The sequence below is a fragment of the Lampris incognitus genome, chromosome 1 (assembly GCF_029633865.1).
Source record: "Lampris incognitus isolate fLamInc1 chromosome 1, fLamInc1.hap2, whole genome shotgun sequence".
In the NCBI taxonomy this organism is placed as follows: Eukaryota; Metazoa; Chordata; class Actinopteri; order Lampriformes; family Lampridae; genus Lampris; species Lampris incognitus.
Window position 1 is genome coordinate 25,869,487 of NC_079211.1, and position 20,223 is coordinate 25,889,709.

The following is a 20,223-nucleotide window of genomic DNA, read 5'->3' on the forward strand; positions in this document are numbered from 1 at the left end:
GACTAAAGTGGCTTTCTAGACACCATTAAATATTCCAGAGCAATTTGAGGGGAGAACTCAAGCATATACTAGACATGTCGTGAAAGTTGACGAAAGTTGTTTTCATTTAATTTAAAAAGTGAATGTGAATGTTTGTGATGGGCAGTGCGCAAGATTGGAACTGCAGTGTGTGTGTGTGTGTGTGTGTGTGTGTGTGTGTGTGTGTGTGTGTGCATGAGCGTGGACACCTTTTCATGTGTGTGTGTGTGTGTGTGTGTGTGTGTGTGTGTGTGTGTGTGTGTGTGTGTGTGCGTGCATGTGCATGCAAACCATGAACGGCAATTACTGTGTGTATGCATGAGTGTGGGCACATCTTCCTGTGTGTGTGTGTGTGTGTGTGTGTGTATGTGTGTATGCATGCAAACGATGAATGCCAATGACTGCAAACCACTCTCCGGGAGATCAGAGCAATCGCCACCATTCAATAACTTTACAGTACATTTGAAGCAGCTGTGCATATGATAGCAATATTAGAGTTCCATTTATGTAGTAGTGTTTGTGTGCGGATGAGAGGGAGAGAGATGGAGAGAGAAAATTTCTATAAGTGTTTATATGCATGAATTTGCATGTGACTTCTTTGTTTGCATACAGGTGATGGCATGCAAGCATCTCTGTGTTGTAGAGATGTAACAGTATGAAAATTTCATATGATTATAGTGACCAAAATTATCACGGTTATCAGTATTATCGCGGTATTGTTAAAATGTGCTGAAAATGTTCAAAAAGTACTGATGCACACACGGAAATCATTTCACCAAGTTTTAATTTGAAAACCACAAATAAAATTAGCAGCACTATGCACTTTTTTGTTTGCATAAACATTAAAATAATATAAATAAATAAAATAATAACATTCCTTATGTAAACATATGCAAAAAAAAAACCATATGAATGTGCATTAAAGATGTCACCATGTGGCCGTGAGAGGTAACTGCACTTTTACACATTGCAAATAAGAAAACGGCAACCAAAAAGACATTTCTTCACATTTTAACAAGCTTTGGATATAATCTGCATTAGGAATGCTATTTTGGTAAAGATAAGCATATGAAACAGTTTTATTTAGCTCAGTACTCATGTTGAACATTAGGGCTACTGTCACTTTAAGAAGATCGCATATTTATGTGTACGTGAAACAGGAAGCGTCTAGATTTGTGAGCGTTGAGTCGGCGGTGATTTTGGAGACTGAAGCGATACAGTTTTCTTACCGTAGCCGTAATAATGTGGCAGTAATAGCCAGCCTTAGTTGTAGTTTAGGAAATTATTATTTGATTACTCCTGTATGAAGATTTCGCTGTGGAACCGGAATAAATTTTCGTTTTGTTATCTTTTTACACCGGAGTCCTTTAGCCAGTGGGATGGACCGTCGGCCCTCACAAAGAGGAGCGTTTGGTAACATGAAAGCTCAAGTTTACATTATTGACAAGCTATTAGCAAGTTAGACTTGCAAACCATGACATTTTCCCCCATTCCGACGTCCCCACATCAGGCATTCAGCTAAAAGTTAACTTACCTTGCATTCGCTGTAAAGTTGTGGATGGTGGTGACGGAGATGACTCGTAAGATTAGAGGTGTTGCCCCCTTTCGCAGCGATTTTCTTTCTGCATGTTCTGCAGACAGGGTAACCATCTTCGATCAATTTTCCCTCAGCACTCTTACAAAAACCAAAATACGACCACACTTCAGACTTAGTCCTCTTAGTAGGCGAAAAAATCTCCCGAGCGCCGTCACTGCCTGTGCCTTCCATGTTTCATTGAGGCAAAACAAACCCACGTTGCCTGCTGCGCCTGCGCGCCTGCGTCTGAGAGACTATGCTGGACAGTATTTACCGTGAGGTTTTCAAAGCGCGGCAATCAAACACGGTTTTAACGATAATTAAAATTTGAAACGGTAATACTAACCGTCGGGAATTTTACCGCGGTTAATCATTAAACCGGTAACCGTTACATCCCTACTGTGTTGTAGTTTGTTTGTAACCAGATGGATTTACAGATAAAGGCAAGTGATCTCTCTCTCTCTCTCTCTCTCTCTCTCTCTCTCTCTCTCTCTCTCTCTCTCTCTCTCTCTCTCTCTCTCTCTCTCTCTCTCTCTCTCTCTCTCTCTCTCTCTCTCTCTCTCTCTCTCTCTCTCTCTCTCTCTCTCTCTCTCTCTCTCTCTCTCTCTCTCTCTCTCTCTCTCTCACACACACACACACACTCAATCAAGGGCTGAACCAGTTGGCTGAATACCTCATTAAGTGTTCTGTCACAAGTCATTCATCATACCCTGCTGAACAGACATAATAAAAGTTTTAAACACTTTCCAGTTCCTCTCATTGCTCTGCACTAATGAAATATGTATGGCGTATGTATTGACTCCAATCCTCTATTACAAACTGAGCTATAAAAGAGCTGAGAAAAGAGTGAGCGCGCGAGAGAGAGACTTTGGAGGAGAAAATAAGGGAGCAAAAGGGGAGGCAAAGGAAGACCAGAATGAAGAACAAATGGGGAATTATTATCTGATGTATTGCTGTGCTCCCGTTGAGTGACTTATCAAACTGTCAGTCATGCATCAAATATGACTGGCAGCACAGAATCGACGGGGAAGGTGAGTGATTGGCTGCCGTGACCTTCCTCCCCAAACATGTCATCACTGATTGGCCGTTTGAAGTCAGTAAAAGTCCACAGGCCTCTGTTTCATTTTGACAGCACCCCACTTTCAACATCTACTGCACTGAAATCAGACTAAAGGAGGCTATACTTTGCAAAATTGTTGGCTGTTGCCCCACTTAAGTCATTCCATGTACATTTGGAGATTCAAGGTGAAACCCACTTTTTTTTTCTTCTTACCACACAGCCTGCCTTGCACCTCCCTGATCAAGACATTATAGCCTGGATGGCTTGGATGGCTGTATGTGCTATTTAAGGAACATTCAAGAACCCTTCAAGTAGCGTCCATCCTGCCCTTTCTCTGGGATCTCTAAGTGTGAAGTTTGGTTTGCTGGTGAGTGTAAAAATCAGAAGTTGGGATGAATGAGAGCATTTTAGGTAGCAATGTTGCATTGTTTGGCGACATGGTGGCGCAGTGGCTAGTGTGACCGCCTCAAAGCAAGAAGGTCCTGGGTTCGAGCCCCCGGGTAGTCCAACCATGGGGGTCTTCGCAGGTCAGCCTCTTTGTGGAGTTTGCATGTTCTCCCCATGTCTGCGTGGGTTTCCTCTGGGTGCTCCGGTTTCCTCCCACAGTCCTAAGACCTGTAGGTCAGGTGAATCAGCCATACTAAATTGTCCCTAGGTGTGAATGTGTTGGCCCTGTGATGGCCTGGCGGCCTGTCCAGGGTGTCTCCCCGCCTGCCACCCAATGACTGCTGGAAATAGGCTCCAGTATCCCATGCCACTGAGAACAGAATACGCAGTTTGGATAATGGATGGTAGGATGTTGCATTGTTGTTAAATTCAACTGGGACCAGGATGCTGTTTCCAATGCCTGCCCGGCTCACTACTACTTCTACTACTTTTGGCTGCTCCCATTAGGGGACGCCACAGTGGATCATCTGTTTCCATCTCTTCCTATCCTCTGCATCTTCCTCTGTCACACCAGCCACCTGCATGTCCTCTCTCACCACATCCATAAACCGCCTCTTTGGCCTTCCACTTTTCCTCTTCCCTGCCAGCTCCATATTCGGCATCCTTCTCCCAATATACCCAGCATCTCTCCTCCGCACATGTCCAAGCCATCTCAATCTTGCCTCTCTTGCTTTGTCTCCAAACTGTCTAACCTGAGCTGTCCCTTTAATATACTTGTTCCTAATCCTGTCCTTCTTCATCTCTCCCAATTAAAATCTTAGCATCTTCAACTCTGCCACCTCCAGCTCAGTCTCCTGCCTTTTCGTCAGTGCCACTGTCTCCAAACCATATAACATAGCTGGTCTCACAACCATCTTATAAACCTTCCCTTTAACTCTTGCTGGTACCCTTCTGTCGCAAATCACTCCTGACACTCTTCTTCACACCCACCACTCCACCCTGCTTGCATTCTCTTCTGCACTGTTTGTTACTTTGGACAGTTGACCCCAAGTATTTAAACTCATACGCCTCCCTCTACTCCTTGCATTCTCACCATTCCACTGTCCTCCCTCTCATTCACTCATATGTATTCAATCTTGCTCCTATTGACTTTTATTCCTCTTCTCTCTAGTGCATACCTCCGACTCTCCACGCTCTCCTCAACCTGCACCCTACTCTCACCACAGATCACAATGTCATCCGCAAACATCGTTGTCCACGGAGACTCCTGCCTGATCTCATCCGTCAACCTGTCCATCACCATTGCAAACAAGAAAGGGCTCAGAGCCGATCCTTGATGTAATCCCACCTCCACCTTTAACCCATCTGTCATTCCAACCGCACACCTCACCATTGTCACACTTCCCTCATACATATCCTACACCACTCCTACATACTTCTCTGCATCTCCTGACTTCCTCATACTATACCACTTCTCTTCTCTCGGCACCCTGTCATATGCTTTCTCTAAATCCACAAAGACACAATATAACTTCTTCTGGCCTTCTCTATACTTCTCCATCAACATTCTCAAAGCAAACATCGCATCTGTGGTGGTCTTTCGTGGCATGAAACCATACTGCTGCTCGCTAATCGTCACCTCTCCTCTTAACCTAGCTTCTATTACGCTTTCCCATATCTCCATACTGTGGCTGATCAACTTTATTCCTCTGTAGTTGCTACAGTTCTGCACATCTTCCTTATTCTTGAAACTTGGTACCAATATGGGCGGCACGGTAGCGCAGTGGTTAAAGCGGTCGCCTCACAGCAAGAAGGTCCTGGGTTTGAGCCCCGGGGTAGTCCATTCTTGGGGGTCATCCTGGGTCATCCTCTTTATGGAGTTTGCATGTTCTCCCCGTGTCTGCATGGGTTTCCTCCGGGGACTCCGGTTTCCTCCCACAGTCCAAAGACATGTAGGTCAGGTGAATCGGCCGTACTAAATTGTCCCTAGGTATGAATGTGTGTGGTTGTGTATGTTTATGTCAGCCCTGTGAGATGGTCTGGTGGCCTGTCCAGGGTGTCTCCCTGCCTGCAGCCCAATGACTGCTGGGATAGGCTCCAGCATCCCCACGACCCTAAGAGCAGGATAAGCGGTTCGGATAATGGATGGATGGATGGTACCAGTATACTTCTCCATTCCTCAGACATCCTCTCACTTTCCAAGATTGTGTTAAACAATCTAGTTAAAAACACCACTGCCATTTCTCCTAAACATATTCATGCCTCCATAGGTATATCATCTGGACCAACTGCCTTCCCACTCTTCGTTCTCTCCATAGCTGCCCTCACGTCCTCCTTGCTAATCCACCGCACTTCCTGATTCACTATCCTCACATCATCCAACCTTCTCTCTCTCTCTCATTTTCTTTCTTCACCAGTCCCTCAAAGTGCTCCTTCCACCTTCTCAACACAGTCTCCTCACTTGTCAGCACATTTCCATCTCTATCCTTGATCGCTCTTACCTGCTGCACATCCTTCCCAGCTCGGTCCCTCTGTTTAGCCAATAGGTACAAGTCCTTTTCTCCTTCCTTAGTGTCTAACCTCTCATACAACTCACCATACGCCTTTTCCTCTGCCTTTTCCACCTCTCTCTTCGCTTGATGCTGCATCTCCTTGTGCTCCTGTCTACTTACTTCATCTCTCTGTCTATCCCACTTCGTCTTTGCCAACCTCTACCTCTGTATACTTTGCTGTACTTCCTCATTCCACCACCAAGTCTCCTTGTCTTCCTTCCTCATTCCTGATGACACACCAAGTACCTTCCTAGCTGTCTCCCTCACTATTTCTGCAGTAGTTGCCCAGCCATCTGGCAACTCTTCACTACCACCCAGTGCCTGTCTTAACGCCTTCCTGAGCTCCACACAACAGTCTTCCTTCTTCATCTTCCACCATTTGATCCTTGGCTCTGCCTTCACTTATCTTCTGAATGACCTAATAGATATAGGTATATATGGCATGTATCTTTAATGTTGTTGTGTGCATATGTGCGATTCACTCCTGTTTCAAATCCTGCCAAGCTACTTACATTATCCCTGGCTGATGTCTGAAAGTCAGTCAAATCAAATTTCTAAAATCAAATTTCAGTTGCTAGAGCCACTACAAAAGCCTGGCCCCGAAAGCATCTCTACAATAATGAAACAACTGGTGGTGATGTTATTCTCATTCAAATCCATAAGAGCGTTTCAAAAATGTCAAGATGTCAGGATGACAAGTGTGAGTTTGTCATCGTATTGAGTGAGTGATACAAGCATATTAAGCAGCAAGCGGCCAACATCAAAAAACAATTTGTGTGTGTTTGCGTGTATATTTGTATGTGTTTATGTTGCACATGCATATTTCAAAGCCCCAGTCGATCCAGTGTTTGGGATGTTTGCCAGTTGTGCTCCAAGTCCCTTTATCCCATTCTATCCAGCCAGGTGCACCGAATGCTGATAAGAACTTGAACCAGTTAATTTGAGCTTTAGGGGAGAGATGATTTCTCCAAGACGGAGAGAGGATAAAAGACGGGATCAGAGATGGTCCTTGCAACTTTGGCACCCAAGGCAATAACACTCAGTGATTTCCCTTTATTTTCTGTTGTGCATCTGATGGCTTGATATGCTTTGTCATGAAATGCACAATGACAAATTAAGCGGCCTCACAGGTACAACTCATTATGTTCTCTTGCACAGGCTAATTATCATTAATGTATTGGTTTACATCAGGCCTCTTTTTCTGTGCAATAAGGTGTTGTGTCTGTGTGTGTGACTGCTGCATGAATGAATATACATGCATACTGTATATAAGTGTACATTTCCCTTTATCTTATTCCTCTAAAAGTGAGGGTAAATGAATTGTGGTGGCCAAGAAAGCATGCCTTAATCGCCTCGTCATGTGCACAAATAGCATCCTCTGTTCTTCACAAGAGTCTGTCATCAAAGGCTTAGGCAGAGACAATGTCTGTTTGAGTGAGGTTGTGTTTCATTCTGACTAAGAGAGCTACAAAACCTACCCTCCAACACACACGCGCCCGCACACACACACGCACACGCACACACAAACACATACTTCCTCTCTCAATCTTTGTCTTTCTCCCTTATTTCTTATCTCATCTCTCTCTTGGTTTTCTCTTCTTTTCACTATCACTTTGTCTGACTTTCCTTTTCCCCTGCTGTTTATCTGCTCTGTCTCGCTCACTTTCTCTCGCTCTTTCTCTCTCTATGTGGATCTCTTGCTCTCCCTCTCTCTTGCTTTCTGTAGTCATCTCTCCCCCGTCTCTTTGGCTATCTGTGTTCAATCTTTCACACTATAAAGGAAAAATGAAGGTTGCTCCTCTCAAACTATTAGGCAAACCAGCCAGACCAGATTGCCTGCTTGCACGGTGTGGCACGGTGGCCCAGTGGTTAGCACTCTTGCCTCACAGCAAGAAGGTCCTGGGTTCGAACCCCAGGCTGTCCCAGGTCTTTTCTGTGTGGAGTTTACATGTTCTCCCTTTGTCTGCGTGGGTTTCCTCTGCATGCTCCGGTTTCCTCCCACCATCAAAAAGACATGCATGTCAGGGTTAATACTCCTGTCTGTGCCCCTGAGCAAGGCAATGGAAAGAAGAATTGGAGTTGATCCCTGGGCGCTGCAGCTGCCCACTGCTGCTATACAATAGGATAGGTTAATTGCAGAAGACAAATTTGTTATAAAAATACAATTTGTTCAAGCATCCGGCTAGCGTGGCAGTCTATTCTGTCGCCTACCAACTTGGGGATCGCCGGTTTGAATCCCCGTGTTACCTCCAGCTTGGTCGGGCGTTCCTACAGACACAATTGGCTGTGTCTGCAGGTGGGAAGCCGGATGTGGGTATGTGTCCTGGTCGCTGCACTAGCGCCTCTTCTGGTCGGTTGGGGTGCCTGTTCGGGGGGGGGGGGGTAGTGTGATCCTCCCATGTGCTACATCCCCCTGGTGAAACTCCTCACTGACAGGTGAAAAGAAGTGTCTGGCGACTCCACATGTATCAGAGGAGGCATGTAGTAGCCTGCAGCACTCCCCAGATCGGCAGAAGGGGTGGAGCAGCAACCCGAAACAGCTCGGAAGAGTGGGGTAATTAGCCGGATACAACAGGGGAGAAAAAGGGGGAAAAGTACAATTTGTTGTAAGACTACAATGACAAAATAAAGTGGCTCCCTTTCTTTTCTTTCTTTATCTGACACATTCACATTACTTTTGAGTTAAGATAAGTGTTGAATTGATATGTTGCATAACAACAAAACCGTGTTGGAAGGATTTTGCTAATTGGTCATTAGAAAGTGGCTTGCTCTGCATGTTTTATGTATTTGTGTGGTGGGAATAACAGAGCTGAAAACGGCCTGGACAATTTGAAGTTGCATGTTTGTGTGTACTTCCTGGAACACTGTTATGCTCTGTCATCTGCCATGGGGAAACAAGTCAGGACAAACAGAAATTCAATATTATATTGAGTCACTAAGACACATGATCAGTCCTTAAATGTTGTGCATATTTTTATATGCTGGGTGTTTGCAAGAACAACAGGTAAAGCAGCAGCACAGAAAATTACGTTCACATGCTGCAACTCTATGTTGCACAAAGTAAACCATATCATTTTACAGTTGGAAAAGTATTGTGTCATGGTCAACAAAACCAACAGCATTGTCTGAATTGTGGTCTGGGAGGATTGTCAGGGCAATAGCAGTTTACTGTACACTTAAAGTGAAACAATCACTATTTTCAACATTACATAGAGAAAACACTCCGTTAGCAGCCATAATACTGAACAATCCTCTGTGTGTCACTGAAACGCTGCAGAAATTGTGTGGGAACAATCCACGAATGTGAAACCTTACTTCCTGGTTTGTCGATGAGCCGCGTGGTATATGAAACCGCAAACTGGGAAGATGGCGGCGCAAACTCACGTTTGCAGCTGCCTCACCCAGTACCGACTATGCAATGTCTTTGTCCACATCTACTTCTATGTTTGTGTCATCGTGTGAAGTTTTTATTTTGATCGTCGATTTTTTTTCGTTTAATGGCTGAGGGGGCTAGTGTTGGATTGGCTGAGGGAGCTTGGTCTGCTACGTCCGGTGGGCCCAAGGACCACGGCCCTGCTCGAAGCTGCGGCCGAAGAGGAGGCACTGAGGAGGTTCTGGCGGGACGCGGAAGCGGGGCAGGCTAAGCTAACTGCTAGCCCATGCAGACCGGCAGTTCCGACAGTCATCCTGGCTGACGTTCCCTCTCCGGACATTGGAATTTTTTGTACTGTATTGCACTGAATGGACTGTTGTTAATCGTTTTTGTTTTAATCCTTTGTTCCCTCTCCGTTTGTGTATGGTTTTGGTGGTGTCGTTTTGGGAAATTTTGGATAGCTTGTGTTGCACTGCTGTGGTCTGGGAGAAACGAAATTTCATTTCTTTTGTGTACGCAAATGACAATAAATTGTTCCTTATTCTGAAATTATCAGAAGTATGACGGCTAATGCCGTTTCATCCATCCATTATCCAAACCGCTTATCCTGCTCCCAGGATCGGAGGGATGCTGGAGCCTATCCCAGCAGTCATTGGGCGGCAGGCAGGGAGACACCCTGGACAGGCCGCCAGGCCATCACAGGGTCCACACACACACACACATTCTTACCTAGGGACAATTTAGTACGGCCGATTCACCTGAATGTCTTTGGACTGTGAGAGTAAATCGGAGCCCCCCGGAGGAAATCCACGCAGGCACGGGGAGCACATTCAAAGTCCACACAGGGGACGACCCCCAAGGTTGGACTACCCCGGGGCTCGAACCCAGGACCTTCTTGCTGTGAGGCGACTGTGCTAACCACTGCGCCACCATACCATTGGCATTTCATCCCTAAAATATATATATGTAGAGATAATACTGAAAATCGCAATTGATGCCATTAACATACATGCGTGCGTGCATACACACGCACACATGCACACAGACACATGCTATCACATTATAACTCAAGATCCCATTTACAGCACTGCTTGGTCTCTCCCACTCATTCATTATTATCTAATGTCCATGTTTGACACTTAACATGGATGAAGGAGAAACTATAGAAATGATAATGCAGACCTGTGTGACTGTTTTTTCTGCGGTCAGCTTCTCTGCAGTTGAGTGCCTGAGGTAATGATGGCCCAAAATAGTTTTCCATAGTGATTTTACAGAGGTTTCCTCACAAACTTAGGAGGAACCCAGTGCCAAACGCTGATTTTATTTTCATTCTTTCCCTCTCCCTTTCTCTCTTTCTTATTTGTTTTCTCTTTCTTTTGGATGTTTATGCATGAAACACTTTACAGTTATATGTGTATTCTGTTACATTTTTTGTGTTCATATGTGTTTGAACTACACATGTGACATACCCGTGTGCGTGTGTGTGTACGTGTGTTTGTGTTGTCTTGAGCACAGGAGATCAGAGAGATGGGTTGTGAGGACTGGCTATTGTCAGCTGCATGTGTAGGGGGTCAGGAAATGCTCTGTCTGCCATCGTGACTAATTGGCCTGAGCCTCTAATTACTCTCGCTCTCGTGCTCTCTTTCTCTCTTCCCCTGTCTGTCTCTGTCTCTCTCTCTCTCTCACTCTCTCACACACACACACACACACACACACACACACACACACACACACACACACACACGCAAACACACAGACTCCTGCAGTTCTTCCCAGAACCTGAAAGGATGATCATATTAGATAGCCTGACCTATAACACGGAAACACACACACACACCCTCCCCCTCCCCTTTCTCTCTGAGCGGAAGTGCGAGTGAGCGTGCGGCGCAGATGCCCGAGAGCGGTTGTGAGCGTTTATCCATCTTTATTTGCTATTTTCACCTTTCAAATATTGCACATGGTGTGTTTTGTAGGGTTACTGGTTTGGTTTGTGTATATAAGGAGGTTTCGAGAGGTTTTGTGTGTGTGCGTGTTCTTGGTCGACGAGCGCTTGCTGGTCGGCGTGCTAGACGCCGGCATGGAGTTTACCAAACTCACCAGGGAACATGAGCTTAAAGTGTCGCCCAGTTTCCCGTGTTGGGTGGAGGACTGTGCTTTGGCAGTCGGAGAGGTTGTGGGTCACAGCAGCGTTAAATCTGCTGCTAGGATGAACGGCGCTGTGGTGATTTTTTGTCGACGCTGTAGCCAAAGCAAACAAAGTGGTCGAGGCCGGCGTTGTTAATGACAGCCTCGTATCGGTGTCGCCGCTCACCACGCCGTCGACTAGAGTCACCATTTCAAACATCCCGCCATTCATCTCCGATGAGTTTTTGACAAGAGAATTGTCGAGGTATGGGAAAGTAGTTTCGTCGATCAGGAAACTGTCGTCTGGCTGCAAATCTCCGCTGGTGCGACATGTAGTTTCACACAGACGACAGGTTCAAATGATCCTGAACAAGAAAGACCAAGACTTGGATGTAGCTCTTAGGGTGAAGGTGGAGGATTTTGATTATGTCATCTTTGTAAGCTCTGGGACATTGAAGTGTTTTGGCTGTGGAGGGGAGGATCGTTTGGTTCGGGCCTGTCCTGAGAAACACTCCTCTGAGGGCAAAGCGCAGCGTGAAAGAGAGAGCGGAAATAAACAGGGTGAGACCAGGCAGAAGAGTGAAGAGACAGCAGAGAAGGGACAGAGTCCAGACCACACTGACAAAACGGAACCACCCAAACAGAGTGGAAAGTCTACAAAGGAAAACGTAAATGTTGAGAAGGAATCACGAAGTGAGCAGGCAGTGGCATCAAACGCTACAGGTGGAGTAGCAGAAGGTGTAGTGTTGAGCAACAATGAGGATTTGGTGGAGGACGACAAAGTCTGTAGTTCTCCTGCACTAAAGAGAAAGCAGTTGGCTAAAACAAGTGGCTCTCAAGCCAAAAGAGGAGCACTGATAAGGGAGGGAAGCAGGCAGTATGAGGAACAACTGTCTGAGGGTGAATTGGGTATGGAGGAAGAGGAGGAGGACGGGGATTGTGGTATAGACAGCCAGGTGCCTGTATTAAAGGAAAAACAGCACGAGGTAAAAATGTCGGGAGATGAGTCTAAGGAGGACGGTGGTGGTGTAGACAGCCAGCCTCACACGTCCTCCAAGTTGTCAGGGGCAACGAATCCAGAATACTATGATGCCCGCCGAATCAAGAGTTTCTTGCAAAAACAAAAAATTTGAGGAATGTCAAAATTGAGGATTTTTTTGCTGACAAAGAATTGTTTATGCACTCTGTTCAATCTCAGATGAGAAAAAAAGAAGAATGGGGCTTCACTGAGCAGGAGGTGTACAGGTTGAGGAAAATGGTTCAGAAGCTCAAACAGGAATTACAGCATGGAGAGTCAGAAGCAGTATAAGACAAGTCATTTCCCGTTCTGCTCATTGTTGTTCTTTTATCATGTGTTGTTTTTTCTCTCATCAGTCTCGATGGCCAACTTCAAAGTCTCAACACTTAACCTGAATGGAGCAAGAGACGTGAGAAAGAGAGCATGTCTCTTTGAATTTGTAAAACTGAAGCTTGTTGACGTCACGTTTGTCCAGGAAACACACAGTGATATAATGATTGCCACTGACTGGGAGAAGGAGTGGGATGGTGATGTTGTCCTAAGCCACTTGAGTAAATGTAGTGGAGGGGTGGCTCTCCTCTTTTCTAAGAACTCTTTACCACAATCTTATGTGGTTGAGGAAATAGTGGAGGGTAGATTGATGGTTGTTAGAGCCAAATATCAGTCCTTCACTTTGGTGTTTGTAAATGTGTATGCGCCGAATGCAGGGCCTGACAGAGTTCAGTTTTTAACTGACCTCAGTGCAGTTTTGAGTCAGTGTGGACCTGAAGAGTTTCTGTTTCTGTTTCTGGGATTTTAACTGCACAGAAAATGACAACATGGACAGGAATCATATTGAACCCCATGCTGCCTCCAGACGTGCAATCAAGCAGTTGATAGTAACTCATAGTTTAGTTGATGTGTGGAGAGAGATTCATGAGGATGCCAGGCAGTACACCTGGGTTCATAGTAGGGAAGCATCTCTTACTATGGCACGGCTGGATCATTTCTATTCTTTTAGGCATAATTTCAGTATTTTTAAAGAATGCAGGATTATGCCCGTAGGTTTTTCAGATCATTCAACGGTGACATGCAATGTTTTCATTGCAAACGTAAAACAAAAGTCTGCTTATTGGCATTTTAACACTGCTCTGCTACTAGATGCACACTTTAAAGAAACCTTTAAATTTGTTTGGGATATTTTCAAAACTAGGAAGGGGGAGTTCACATCTTTGAAACAGTGGTGGGATTATGGGGAAGTGCAGATCAAGCAGCTTTGTCAACAGTACACTCTCAATGTCTCTCGTAACATTACCAGATCTATGAGGGATCTAGAGACTGAAATAGTGGAGATGCAGACTTCTGCAGGGTCCAAAGGAAACCGAGGCTGTGTTGAAGACCTCAAGTCCAAAAAAGCCTCGCTGGCTGACTTGCTAGGTGTTAAGGCACAGGGGGCATTGGTCCAGTCTCGTTTTCAGAGTGCCGCCCTGATGGACTCACCTTCAAAGTTTTTCTTCAGCCTGGAAAAGAAGAATGGACAAAGCAGGTTCATTCACGCCTTAAAGTCAACAACAGGGCACCTGCTGACTATGGCCAATGAGATCCAGAAGAGAGCTGTGGATTTTTACTCTCTTCTGTACAGCAGTGAGTACACCGAAAATGAAGGGGCATTTGACTCCTTCTGCAGTGGGCTGCCCAGAATTTCAGAGGAGAGTGACGAGGAGTTGGCGGGTCCTCTGACTGCAGAGGAGCTGTCTACAGCGTTGCAGGGCATGCAGGGGGGGAAGGCCCCTGGGATTGATGGACTCCTGCCGGAATTCTACAAAGCTTTTTGGTCCGAGCTGTGTGACGACATCATTGAGGTCTTCACTGAATGTTTTAATGACTCTTTCTTGCCCCAGAGCTGCAGGAGAGCTGTTCTGACATTGTTGCCAAAAAAAGGCGACCTGCAAGATATGAAGAACTGGCACCCGGTCTCTCTTCTGTGTGCAGACTACAAACTGCTCTCCAGAATCCTGTCCAACAGACTGAAGAAGGTGATAGACCAAGTCATCCATCAGACCCAAACCTACTGTGTGCCCGACAGGTCCATTGTTGACAATGTGTCACTAATTCGGGATGTTTTGGAAGTCTCTGGTCCATTGGGCATTGATGCTGGTCTGGTTTCCTTGGATCAGGAAAAGGCATTTGACCGGGTTGAGCACCAATACCTTTGGAAGGTGTTAGAAAGGTTTGGCCTCAGCCCTGGACTTGTTGCCAAGATTAAGGTTTTGTACAAAGATATTGAGAGTGTACTGAAAATTAATGGTGTTTTGTGTAAACCTTTCAAAGCATGTAGAGGTATAAGACAAGGCTGCTCACTGTCAGGCATTCTCTATACGCTTTCGATTGAACCATTATTAAACAATTTTCGCTCTTCTATTGGTGGTCTGTGTTTGCCTGATCTTGGCACAAGAGTTGTCTTATCTGCGTATGCAGATGATATAGTCATCGCCATAAAAAGTCAAGATGATGCTGATCTGATTGAGAAACTTGTGGAAAGGTTTGGGAATCTTTCAGCTGCTAAAGTAAACTGGGCAAAAAGCGAAGCTTTAGTGGTTGGAAAGTGGTCTGCAGGTCTCCCTCAGCTGCCAGGGGGGCTAAATTGGAAGGGGGGGGGGTTTCAAGTACCTAGAAGTGTTTCTGGGTGATGACCAGATGGTTTGGAAAAACTGGGAGGGGGTGGTGGAAAAGGTGGAGGGGAGATTACAGAAGTGGAGATGGCTGTTACCACAGATGTCTTATAGGGGAAGGGTTTTGGTTGTTAATAACTTGGCAGCCTCCACCCTCTGGCACAAGCTAACCGTTCTGGAGCCCCCTGCCAGATTGCTAAAAAAAGTACAGTCACCCTTTGTGAACGTTTTTTGGGATAACCTGCACTGGGTACCACAGAGTGTACTATACCTACCAAAAGAGATGGGAGGGCAGGGTTTGGTGCATCTGGAGAGCAGAGCAGCAACCTTTAGACTGCAAATTATACAGCGCTACCTCACAGGGACTGATGATGTGCTGTGGAGACCTCTCATGAGTGTTATTTTAAAGAAGGTACAGGGTTTGGGTCTAGGCGCTTCATTGTTTCTAACAGACTGTGTTTTTAAGAACATGCATGACCTGTCACCCTTCTATCAAGGATTGTTTAAAGCTTGGACTCTATTCAAGTGGTGCAGACTGGAGCCTACAGCATCTCTGTTTTGGCTTCTGGAAGAACCCCTAATCCATGGGGCCAGACTGGACATTCAGGATGACAGCAAACCAGGTCTCAACCGGAGACTATGCTCAGCTGGAACTGTTAAGCTGAAGCACATTGTGGATGCTGCAGGTCCAATGCTTCTTGACACAGGCAACGGCTTCACTGCTGGGCTTGAGGTCAGCAGACACACCAGAGACATTCTGAATGCATGGCTTAGAAGACTCACCAGGGAGGAACTGGTCATGCTGCATGACTATGCCATTGGAACCGAGGCTCCTGATAATGGAGATCCGTTCCCCGAGTTGGGCATCCAAATGGACCAAACTGGTCTAACAAGACCTTTGCCGATGCCAAATTTGGCTACTAAAATGGACCTTTATATGTTAGATATTAAGGTCTTGTACAAATGTTGTGTTGTTACCATGAACAAGAAATCACTGAATGAGAGAAAGGACACTATATGGAGAACAAGGCTAAAAGTGGCAGATGATTGTAAACCAGTGTGGAGGGTGCTGTATAAAGCCCCGCTGAACTAAAGGTCAGGTAACTTGCAGTGGAGGATCCTGCAGGGAGTGCTGGCAGTCAACAGTTTAATCTCTAAGATTAACCCAACTGTTTCTGTTAAGTGTCCTTTCCGTCAGTCGCCAGAGACAATTTTTCATTGTTTCATGGAATGTGAAAGACTCAGACCGGTCGCCTCCTCTTTACGTGTGTATGGACACGCTTCTGCAAGTCACTTATACGTGTTCATTGACACGTATCTTACAGATGCCGCTAGGGGCGCCCTGTAGCCTACTAGGTCTGTCATGACCATGGTCATGACGCAATAGAATGTCAGAAATATTGAACAAAGATGGCGGAGCGAATGTTCCTGACTTCGGTCTCGCAAAACCGTGTCCTCTGACACGTACGTATTGTGATGTAGTGTAGAAGACTTCAGGTGCTCTTTGAAGCTCTACAGATCATATTCTCACACTGTGATGAAAGATGGAATGAAACTTTTTATCTTTGGTGCTGGGTACAAGAGGAAGGATGCGGAAAAGTGGCAGCTGCTAAACTTTGTAGTGGGGCAGGCTAAGTTTGCGATTTATAGGAGCAGGAAAAGTCTGATGGTTCGGAGGAAGATTTACTTCCGTTCGTTGCAAGGGTGAAGGCGAGAGTCCGAGTGGACTTCAGCTTCTTCAACTTAATGAACAACTTGGATGAATTTATTTCGCGGTGGTGTTTCAATAAAGCCGTTTGTTCAGTCATGGAGAGGCAACTAGTATTTCATTCTGTTTTTGCATAATATTTCTTTTGACCCTTTGGGAGTATGTGACTTGCGCCACTGTCCCAAAAAAAAGAAAGAAAAAAAAGTAAGCCTTTTCTGGACGTCTTAATGTGAAGGAGTTGCTCGTGTTGATGTTGTGAAATGGATGTCTTTGTTGGTTTTTTGTTTTATGTAAATTAAAGAGCTTTAATTTCTCTCTCTCTCTCTCTGGGCCCATGGGGATGTGTTGTGCGCGGTAAAAGACAACCAACTTGTTTTTTTCTGGAGAATTGATGTGATTTATCTTATTTTTAAGTATCTATTTGCTTGTGTTTTGAATATGATTGTATTTTTCTAAAATAAAAGTTACTTTTAAAAATCAAATCTCTCTCTCTCTCTCTCTCTCTCTCTCTCTCTCTCTCTCTCTCACCCCACATGAAATACTTAAGAAATGTACCATGCTTCTATCCAGGGACATGGTTGAAGCTACCAAAGAACAAGGCGCTCAGTACATACCAGGAACAACCAGCCAGCAGGGTCACTAGATCTGTTGTTTTTAAGATGGTACTCAGGTGACACCAGCAACAGACGGGCTTGTTTCTCCCAGTCTCTCTAACTTTTTCAACTTGAACCTCCCTCTCTGCCTCCTCTCCCTCCCTTCGCTCTGTTTCAACTTTTGAAATAAAACTTCAAAACAGGCGGCCTCATTCACATGGCAGGCTCTTGTAAAAAAAACCCAAAACAAACGGATTCTTTTTATTCATTGTGTCTCACCTGGGTCATTTAGTGATGAAAGACTGATACCTTTCATTTCCCTGCCTTGGCTGGCTCGCCTCAAAGGCAGGCTATTCAGGATGTGAAGCATGAATTATGTCAGAGTACTCCAGAGTGTGGGCAGGGAAATTGGATATACAACTGTTGTACACCCAGCCATATCCTTGTTGAGTGCTATATCGCCTTCATATGTATTTCAACATTTCACTAAAAATATAATTATACAGCTAATAGAAAATACAACTTTACATCGTTATATTGTGTAATGAATCAGTGGTTTAGTGGTTGTTACAATCTGAAAACATGCCTGCGAGTCGATGTAGAAGTTAAATGTTCAATTTGCACCTATGTTGTGTGTCCACAGACGGTTGATAGATTGACAGTCCTGCAATGGACTTGTCAATCTGTCCGTGGTGTGTATGTATGATGGACAGTAAGGGTGTGTGTGTGTGTGTGTGTGTGTTCGCGCGCGCCTTGTCTGTCTATCCATATATCTATCCATCTATCTTGACGTGTAGGCCCGTTTTCCTAATTATCAGGGTTAATTGGTTTTCTTCATTTGGAGCACTACCGTCAGAGCTTTTGTAAACAGCGCGCTTGTTGCGCGCGCATTCGTGTGTTCTCTAATTAGCGCGCATCCGTGAGTTGATAGAAGGTGGCGGTGGATTCACTGGCGCTGTATGGCCGAGAGGAACCGCGGACGTCTGAAACTTACCAAACCTTGTCTTTAACATAGCGCCATCATAACTTCGAATTGCATGCTGTCCGGCAACTGTCACCATGTCTGACGAAGGAGAAGAAAGCGACAGCGGCGAACGAGCGCAGCTCCCCGAGTGTCCCTCCCCGCCTCTCTCACTCGGTCCTCCGGGAGGCTCTCCTTCCTCTGCGCGGCCCCCGGAGCTCTGCTCCTCCGCGTCTCCGCTGCTGGGGGATCAGGAGCCACCTCACCTCGTCTCTTCGGAGCACCTTTACCTGTCTCCCGGGCGCAAAAAGCCGGGGGACCCGATACGCTTCACCCCGCCGAAGTTCCGCCACCGGCGCGACGCGCGGCTCGCAGCGGCGGAGGACCGCTGCGATGACGCTTTCCCCAAGCACGGCGGAGGAGACGCCGGCCCCGTTCAGCACCGCGGACAGCGCTTCCCTGCCGCCGATTATGGAAACCACTACTCGGCTCAGCTCGTAGACGCAGAGTTTAACTCCGAAAACCGGCATCAGCAAACGTGAGTGCCCTCTTTATCATTCACCCGCAACTTTTTATCCACCCGCCCAGACCCCGTGATAAGTTTTGGACGGCGCTTTTCGTTGTATTCTAAGAAGTGGTTAAGGTGACTACGGTCATCTCGTTTAGTCCCTCACAATAACCAGGCTAATTTACAGACCTGAACAGTGGACAATGTATACTCTAGTGAATGCACAGAGGGTGCGGTGAAGAAATGGAAAATATATCTCCTGAGACGAAGGTGAAACATTATAAACAACCTGTTATCAACAAAATAGGACATGAACCGTCCAGCTGCCTTATGAAAAGTCTAAAATATAGTGGACACTTCTCATTTTAATGGCACCTGTGACAGGTTACAATGAGTTGGTCCCCATTGATCTGATATGGTGCTTCTCGGCTCCTTCATGGAGCAGATGGATGAGGGCATCATAGATTAGTTCCCTGAGGAGGTCACCTGACAAGGAGGCAACGTCGTAATTTAGGCAACCAACATGTCTCTTTCCGGTTAATTCAATTTTAGCTGGTCTTTGCTTGCATTTGTGCTTTCACTGCCCACAGGAGAGGGAGCACTTCAGTCGATTCATATTAAAACATCGTGTCTTAATAACATGTGCATATTTTAGTCATGGATTTGTCTCCAATTAACCAGAGTGGTCAAAGCGCCCCCCCCCCCCCCGTCTGTGCCTCTTTCTGTGTCTCTCTCTCTCGCTGTCTGTCTGTGCCTCTCTCTCTGTCTGTCTCTCTCTCTTGCTCTCTCCCTCTGGAGTTGTATGTGTGGTGTGATGTAAATGCATGGCTGTGCTAGAAAGTGTATTCATCTGTTCATTATATTGTGATATGTGTGCATGTGTGCGTGTGTGTGTGTGTGATGTGTATCACTGAGTTGTCCTTGAATTGGGAGAGAGCATCTTGATTGGTTACAGTGAGGTGAATGCATAAGCAGAACTCAGTACTGTGTAAGTGTGTGTGTGTGTGTGTGTGTGCGCGCGCGCGTGCGTGCGTGTGTGTGCGTGTGTGTGTATGTGTGTGTGATGGAAGGAGAGACAGAGTGACAGAGTTAAGTGCTATTCTTTAAATAAAATGTCACCATTGTCTTCAAACACCTTCATCACCTATTACCCTGAAGACCCATCTCATTGTTCATCCATCCATTGATACATCCATTGATCCATCCATCATTTAGTGTCTACAAGGTTTTTGCACATCGGAGCAACAAAAAAAAATTTGGGGGGGGGGTTATCACAATGACTAAGTATTCATTGAATTGTCAAAAAAATTTAAATTATTGGAAATAAATGAATAAATGCTGGAATGAAATGATGAACCTAGTTTTCTAAATTCAGGCTATTGCTAGAGATCACATTTGGATGCAAGATAAAAGAAGGCTTTCGATTATTTAAGGTATTCTGCAAATGCAAATTTCCATAGCTAAATTTTATTAAAAAAATTGTCATTTCCCATTAGCCCCTCTTATTTGATATCATAATTTCCATAAAAAAGAGGAGAAAAACATAATGGAAACCCGGCTGACGTGAGCAGGAAGTGTCCAGAGGATCACAGCATGATGATCTGCCGATGAGACGATACAATCTGTAATGACCTGCTGACGTCCCTGAGCAAGAGGCGGTCATCCGTGTGCCTGCTCATGCATTTAAAATCTTT

General features: G+C 45.5%; 1 protein-coding gene across 2 annotated transcripts in view; it reads left to right on the forward strand.

Annotated features, from left to right (window-relative positions):
• The first annotated feature begins 18,119 nt into the window (after positions 1-18,119).
• Positions 18,120-20,223, forward strand: part of LOC130117974 (short transient receptor potential channel 7-like) — a 114,644-nt gene continuing 112,540 nt past the window's right edge. The window contains exon 1 of one of the 2 annotated variants that reach the window (XM_056286263.1): positions 18,120-18,559. In XM_056286263.1, coding sequence (XP_056142238.1) covers positions 18,120-18,559 — 440 coding nt within the window. The remainder of the gene's footprint in view (positions 18,560-20,223) is intronic. The other variant, XM_056286270.1, reaches the window with a different exon arrangement.